Here is a 7,685-nt window from a genome sequence, read left to right as displayed (position 1 = left end):
ACATGATGGCTGTTCCCATAACTTACCAACAATCATGGAACATACATATATACTTGTATTCCTCTTGTTTGCAATATTCTTTGGTTCGGAATTGTATTTTTCAGGAAAACTGTCATACGTATACAAACATTCATGTTTTCTTTTCACAGACTAGCTCACCACTTCAGTTGTGAGCTTCAGCACGAACGCTCAGAAAGTGACAGTTTTCTCTAATTGAGGGCTCTGTTTATGTTTTGCAGTGCCGAGAGTTTGTCAAAGATGGGGCTTTTAAAGGGAACACCCCTGCTGAGGTGGTTAGTCAGTGTGATGTGACATTCTGCTGTGTCGCAGACCCGGTAGCAGCTAAAGATGTACGTACTTCCCTCCATCTCGGAAATGTGAAAACAGTGTTGATATTCCTTAATGGTTAGATGCAAAATTCAAAATCACTGTTAGCATCATTTCAGAAACTCTTTTTTGTCAGCTGATTTTATGATGAGCAAATAAAGCAGATCATTTGAAACAAAAATGTGAACAGTAAACACTTTTGCCCGAAGACACTTTAAAACAGCTTTAATTGTCAAACATTGAAATATGTTTTTTTTTATCCTTCTACCTTTTTTTTTATTTTATTGCTGTTCTCATCTGTTAACATATATGTCTGGCAGGCTAAAAAGACTGCAGAGACGTTTGGTGCTCTCATATGAAGATTGGCTCAAAAATATTTAAGATTGTTTCATGAATAGTGTGCCCACCTGTCAGGTGGGAAAATGACCTGTATAGGAACGTAGGATACCCTATTATTGGATACCCTATTATTTAGACCCTTGCTCAATGGTAGGTACAAGCATTGCTGCAAATGTCTACACTTTAGAAGTGTTGCTATTGTGTTTTTTCTCAGGTTGTGTTCGGTAACTCTGGGGTATTACAAGGTATCACTACAGGGAAAGGCTACGTGGACATGTCAACAGTGGATGTAGAAACAGCAGAAGATATTAACGAGGTTTGTCAAGTATACATATAACAACAGCGTAACAGTAACCATTTCTGTCTTACCTGGTCTCACACGTTAACGAACTATGAAAAAATTTTCGTGCTTTTAAGCTAAGTTTTGTTTTTTCTTTTACCTACAGCTGGATAAACATCTGAATTCAAAATCTTAATTTATCTTATTTTAGATCTTAATTTGTTTGTTTAGTTTTAAACTGGACTGTGATTATCTTATTGGTTCAGTTAAAATCATCAATTCGGTTAAAATTATTAATTCACACATGTGCACAACTGCTCTTTGGTATTTTCTTTCAAGTATTACACTTTCCAGTGCTTTGTCACAAGTAATTGTGACATGTGATGATCAAAGTTCTCATTCTATGTGTGCTTACACCTGCAGGCTATCCGGGCACGTGGGGGTAAGTTCTTGGAAGCCCCAGTATCAGGCAGTAAAGTTCCTGCCCTGGAGGGACAGCTCATCATCATGGCAGCTGGAGACGAGGATCTCTTCAATGACTGTTACACATGCTTCGAGGCCATGGGCAAGAAAGCGTTTTATCTGGGTGAGTTACAAGTCCACGCTGCTTGCCATTCATTAGGACACGATTCCTTAAAGCGAGAGAATTCCCGGTGTTTAATAGTGATGAATTCTGGCTGACCACATGCTGAAGATTGACAAATAAAACCTCATATTCTTGACTAATTAAGTTGCCAGGTCAAATCCACCTGCCATTGGCATTTGGAAGAGTGTTAAATAATTGGTTAAGTGCTTTTTTTCTATGCCCCATGTGAAGGCCATCTGGATCTGCACCTGACTGTCTGTGGGTGGTGTGTGTCTGTCTGCTTTTGTGTATCTGTGAGCAAAGTATTTGAAAAACTAATTCAGGCTGTTCAAATTTTGTGTACATTCTCATCACTGTTACTAATTCAGGCTGTTCAAATTTTGTGTACATTCTCATCACTGTTGTCATAATCTGATCCTATCTTACAAACATTTTTTCTTCATTTTTACAAAATTGTTGATAGCCCATGGTGGGGTCGATGTGTTTTGTATTCAGTTTGTTTATTTTTTTCATTTTGACCAGAGTAGTTTTCTCTTAAAGCAAACTTTACAGATGTACTGCCGTGGAATGTTTTGAGTACAGACCAAAACATTATTAATCATATAATAAAAAGAAAATTTAAACACAGAGACAAAGAGCCAGGAAGATTACCAGCAGTTTAAAAAACTTTTCATGACATCTTTTTGACAATTAAATTGCAAAGTTTTGCAAACTGACTCCAAAATGACCAACAATCAATTCACCTAAGACAAGTATTTTCTCTCAGCCTCAACAAATGCCCGTAGCATGGTCCTGTACTTCACTTCTCATCATGCAAGTTGTGGTGCCAATTTTGGCTGCACAAAGGCAAAGCATCTGTGAAAATATAGCATGCATTAGCTCTAGCATCGGTATTAATTTAAGAAAAGTTGAGATTCATTGTGAAGAGCATAGTGGAAATCAAGATCATTGTTCTTGACAAAATATCTGGCTTCGTACTGACCCATAACACTGGTATAACCTATAACATTGGACACTATTGTTTCAACCGCCAGGGCGTGTCTTATACTGCCGATGTGGGTCCTTGTTGGCTGTGTGGCCCAATAAATAAAGATGCTGTCATTCTTCAACATTTTCGCATGTTTACAAAATGTTTGTTCAAGTATATTCTGAAGGCGTTGCTCTATGATGACTGATAAAACTATACAATTTGTGAAGCCCTGAAATTGGCCAATCCAATCAATGTAGTTTTGTTCCCAACAACAAATTAAAAATGTGCATGAAGAGTACTGAAAGTCACTCTTTTTCTGCCATTGCTACCATACTGAAGATATGCACAACATCGTACTTCAACTTCGTAACAACATAGGAGTACAGGTAGTTCTAAATTGCAGTTTGTGGACATACATGTACACATATTTTATTTTCCCCTAATTTATTGAGGCTGTTTTACTTCTTGGTTTCAGGTGAGATTGGAAACGGTGCTAAGATGAAGCTGGTAATTAACATGGTGATGGGTACAGTGATGGCTACGCTATCTGAAGGCATGGCGCTGGCAGAGAAGGTGGGCCTGGACCAGGAGGATGTGGCCGAAGTTCTCTCCCTTAGTGCGCTCTCCTGTCCCACAGTCAACCACAAGAGCCAAGGTAAGGCACCCATGTCACAACAATACTGCAGTTTTGTGTGCTCAGTTGCAGTGAAAAAGTGGTTAAATTTATGTATCCATTGTATCGGTGTTTTACACCATATTTAAGAGTATTATGGTGGGAGGAAAACTAGGCAGAGCCCCAGCGGTTAAAGTATCTGACTATATTGCTAGACTGCTGGGTTCAATCCTATTTTTAAATTGGTAGTTTTGGTATTTTCTTACTTGGAACACAGCCTTAGAGGATAGTCCAAGTACTGGTCAGCCCAGTTCCATTCCACTTACATTAGGCAGCATTGTAAATTTGTAATTATTGACACCTGTCGCTCACAAGGAGACTCTGTTGTCTTAAAAGCAATATTAGGCCCCATGTAAAAAAGCAAGCAAAACACAGCTGGTTAATTACACTCTGTCAGATTTGGTAGTTCATGCTTACTGGTGGTGTCCTATAATTAGATCCAGGGATTGGAGTTTAGACACAATTTGCTGTGTCTTATATGTACATTGGGTGAATATTGACAACACAAGCCAAAAGTCTTAAATGGCTACAAACTTCAACAAAGACAATTCTCTGATCCAAAAAGCTTTTAGGAAAGCACCTTCTTTGCTGTTATACTGGGGTTTACTAATCAAATAGATGAAATAAACAAAAGTATTTGTTTCTGTGCCATCATCGTGAAGGTACTCATGTTTTTGTACTGGAGTGTTGGTCTGGGCCAACTTTCAAAACACTTCGTAAATCCAATCTGTCTTCATTTTTATGAGCACATGTAACAGTCGTTCTTTTGCATATAGCCAAAAAGTTACGATAATTACTTTGTGAAAGTAGCTACTGATGGCAGACCTTCACCATATGGTATATAATTTGATTTTTGTCTTCTCTTTCCAGCAATACTAAACCAGAAATACGACCCACACTTCCCATTGCAACATCAACAGAAAGATTTGCGCCTAGCGCTCCAGCTTGGAGACAAGGTTGAACAACCTCTATATGTGGCAGCAGCTGCAAATGAGGTAATGATTCACAAAACTCTGGTCAAAAATGGATTTTCATTATAATTAATGTTTGAAGATGTTAAGAAAATCATTCATTTTCAGAAGCTTTTTCCTGAAAATTCAGGTTAGCTTTTAATGGCTACAAGCAAGTTGATAAGTCAAGGCAAGTTGATGCATGCAAGATGCCCACTTCTGCAGAATTTTGCAGTTACAGCAAATTGCATCTGTTTTTGTTTTTTTAATAGTGTTTTGTTTTTTATTAATATTTTGAATTCTGGACACTAAAAATGTGATTATGACTTATTACTTTGTACTGATCTAAAAAAGAGGCAACACTGAGATGTCTGGGGTTCTGACTTACAAAACCCCAAGGAAACACATGCATTCAAGTATGGACCAACACAGAAAGATTTAATCTGTGATCTCTTGTGGTTTCAGTTATACAAGAAAGCACGCAGGTTGGGGTATGGAGAGAGTGACATCTCTGCAGTCTTTCGAGCAGCCAGTGCATGAATGTATCGATACGTTATGGTATCACCCATGTCATTTGTTATATAACACAAACTCTTTAGAGACTTTTTGTTTTATGGACGAGAGTAAGGCGTGTATGTGTGGCAGGGGAGACAACCAAGCTGGCCACTTCCTTTTGTGGACTGAACTGGTGGGTTATCTCCTCTTAGAAAAAAAAAAACTGTTCCAGCACAACGTGAGAAGAGAGATTCAAAGACAGGAAGAAGTCAGCCAGTCAGATTATTTCAAGCTGACTTTATTTGCTTGTGAGATGAATGAAGATAAACTGCAGTGAAGAATTGTACATGTATTTTAGATAAAAGAACAGATTGTTTTTTTTTAATAACTTTACTTGTGTCATACTGTTACCACATTGTGAAAAAAAGTCATATGCATGTATGTGTAGAATGGAGATGAAAGCTAAGAGATGGTCCTGGTACATGTAGCATTTATGATACTTTCAAATTGTTTATGTATATCATTTATAAACTTCTTTCCTTTTTTTTTTTTTTATAAGAAGAGTGGTAAATTAGTTTGTTTATTCTCATGAAATGTATTATATGGACCACCTTAGGCTGTCATCTTCATATTTTAGCCATGTCTTAAAAATTGTCACTGGTGTCATCAGTTTTCTGCAGCTTTTGTTTTAATAAGTGCACCCTGGCAAATTGAACGATCAACTTACATGTATAATAAGTGAGATTCTTCTGTACATAACATTGATGTTGTCTCGCTTGCCTCGTGCTTCAGTCTGTAAACTATGGAATTTTTTACAGTACAGTGTACGCTACATTTCCATTTACCTTGAGCACTGTTGTGCATTACTGATGAACTTCTCTCTGTTGGATATTCAACTGTTTGATGCATTACTGTGGATATGATCTAGGCAGCATGCAGCAATTTTTTCATTATCATTGTTTTTTTTTCTTTGCTTTCCATTTCTGTCTTGAGATTGAGAGTGAAAAGTAGATCTGCTGAATGGTCAGTGGCTTAGGGCAGGGGTGATTTTGGGAGAAAAGACAGTATTCTTTAAGGTCATTGTTATGTACTGCTGATAAGGTGGGCCATGGTCTACTGGTTATAGGTGTCTGTGTTTCTGTGACTACGACTCTCCAGAGGTGGGTGTTGTTACTCAGCCCTAATAGGAATTTGTAGACTCTCCAGCTCTCATTGCTTGTGGGGTCGTCATGACAAAAAAGTGGTAAACAAGGAGACTGTTTGCACAGTTTAAGCAACGGCTTGTCTTCCACCAATATGGTGTGCACACCTACATGTTCCATGTGGGAAAGTTGATCTCTAACATGCCAAAAGTCGATGGTTTATTACAGGCACTCTTGGTTTCCTCCATCTGTAAAACTTGCCATTAAATTTAATAAATGAATAAATTAGGGAGATGATCCAGGACAGCCAAGACTGGCCAGTGTGCCATTTCTCTTGGTTGTCAGTACAAACATATTGTTCCTCTGAAAAGAATTCTCATTCTTTCTTCAGTGGCACAGATTTTTCCAGGCTAATTTGACAATTTAGTTTGTTCTCAGTCCTTACACTGCTAACATTTTGTCTGATCAGTTTCAAATTTACTGCAGAAGATGATGGGATATTGAAGAATCTCTAATGTAGCTGGTGCTGAGGAAGGTCACTTCATTCCTCAGCAGTCTCTTACAGTTGGAGCCCAGTGTTGAAAGGAAGACTTGTGTGTTTTTAGCTGCGATAAACAGCTCTATACATAGTTCAGTTTTGGTGAAATTTTTGACATCCATTTTTTTTTACATAACCTAAGTGCAAGACAAGGGTGACTGTACAGGAGGATATCACTCTACTGCAAATTTGCGCTTGTTATATGGACAAAAGATCTTTACAATAAGCTGTCGTTAAGAACAAATTCTTTTGCCTCCAACAGACAGTTCAAGTGATGAAACCAGATCTGCAGACTGTGGTGTGGTTTGGGCTGAAGGGTTTTGTACATTCAGTTGCCTGTGTTTGTTATGTTTTCTGTTCCTGTTTATGTCTGCCTGTACATGTTCCTCAGTCTCTTAATAACATTCAGCAGTTTCAGTCTTCTGGCTTACGAGAGATAAACTCACTTAGTAGTTTGTAAATTCTACCTTTCCTCATCTTTCTTACCCAGACGTGTAGTAGTGTTACTGGTATGTGATGTTATAACTGACATAGAACTCTCATAAATACTTCCATGTTGTTTTGACAGTCATTTGGGGATATCACCATATTATTACAGCATGTATTCATCATTCTCCATCAAATAAAATATCGTACATTTACTTTTTAGTCCATTGGTTTTGTCATCTTTAATAAGCTAAGGTAACGTGAGATATAATGGCACCATTGTAAATACAGACCTCAGGAGGTAGGGATCTTGATCTACTTTCGGAAAACTCTACAGTTCCAGATTTTGTAACCTTTGTGGTAAATAACACCTTGTTATGCGAAAACCTGGACATCATTTATGAAAAAGAGAAATTTGATTTACTTCTATTGTAAAAGAGGGCCGATATGTATTCATGTCTTGATTATGGGTTAGACTGGATATGAATATGAAACATCAGGGTCAACTTGAATAAAATCGTCTTTGAATTATGATTATATAGCTGCCATGACCACATAATTCCTCAGGTACTGGTTTTCACCGTATTTATCTTCAACTGAATGTGCGTAATGACCCAGGAGTCTCACCAATGCGGTCGCTGCAAGTTCAAGTCCAGCTCATGCTGGCTTCCACTCCAGCCATATGTGGGAAGGTCTGCCAGCGACCTGCAGATGGTCATGGGTTTCCCCCCGCCATAATGCTGGCCACCGTCGTATAAGTGAAATATTCTTGAGTAAGGCGAAAAACACCAATCAATTAAATAAATAAATAAATAAATCAGCTGAAGGTTCACTTTCCAAATGTACATATTAGTACACATACATGTACACTGTATGTCGTTCATGTGTACATATTAGTACACATACATGTACATTGTATGTCGTTCATGTGTACATATTAGTACTCATACATGTACACT

The 7,685-nt window shown here is 37.9% G+C and overlaps 1 protein-coding gene across 1 annotated transcript in view; it reads left to right on the top strand.

Annotated features, from left to right (window-relative positions):
- Positions 1 to 6,948, top strand: part of LOC135473488 (cytokine-like nuclear factor N-PAC) — a 47,868-nt gene extending 40,920 nt beyond the window's left edge. The window contains exons 10-15 of the mRNA XM_064753338.1: positions 240 to 350; positions 881 to 982; positions 1,370 to 1,532; positions 2,978 to 3,157; positions 4,046 to 4,170; positions 4,591 to 6,948. Of these exons, the coding sequence (XP_064609408.1) occupies positions 240 to 350; positions 881 to 982; positions 1,370 to 1,532; positions 2,978 to 3,157; positions 4,046 to 4,170; positions 4,591 to 4,665 (756 nt within the window). The 3' untranslated portion in view covers positions 4,666 to 6,948. The remainder of the gene's footprint in view (positions 1 to 239; positions 351 to 880; positions 983 to 1,369; positions 1,533 to 2,977; positions 3,158 to 4,045; positions 4,171 to 4,590) is intronic.
- Positions 6,949 to 7,685: the final 737 nt, after the last annotated feature.

This window comes from Liolophura sinensis, chromosome 8, assembly GCF_032854445.1.
Source record: "Liolophura sinensis isolate JHLJ2023 chromosome 8, CUHK_Ljap_v2, whole genome shotgun sequence".
Lineage (NCBI taxonomy): Eukaryota > Metazoa > Mollusca > Polyplacophora > Chitonida > Chitonidae > Liolophura > Liolophura sinensis.
Note: the sequence above shows the minus strand (reverse complement) of the source record. Positions and strands in the feature narration are given on the sequence as shown.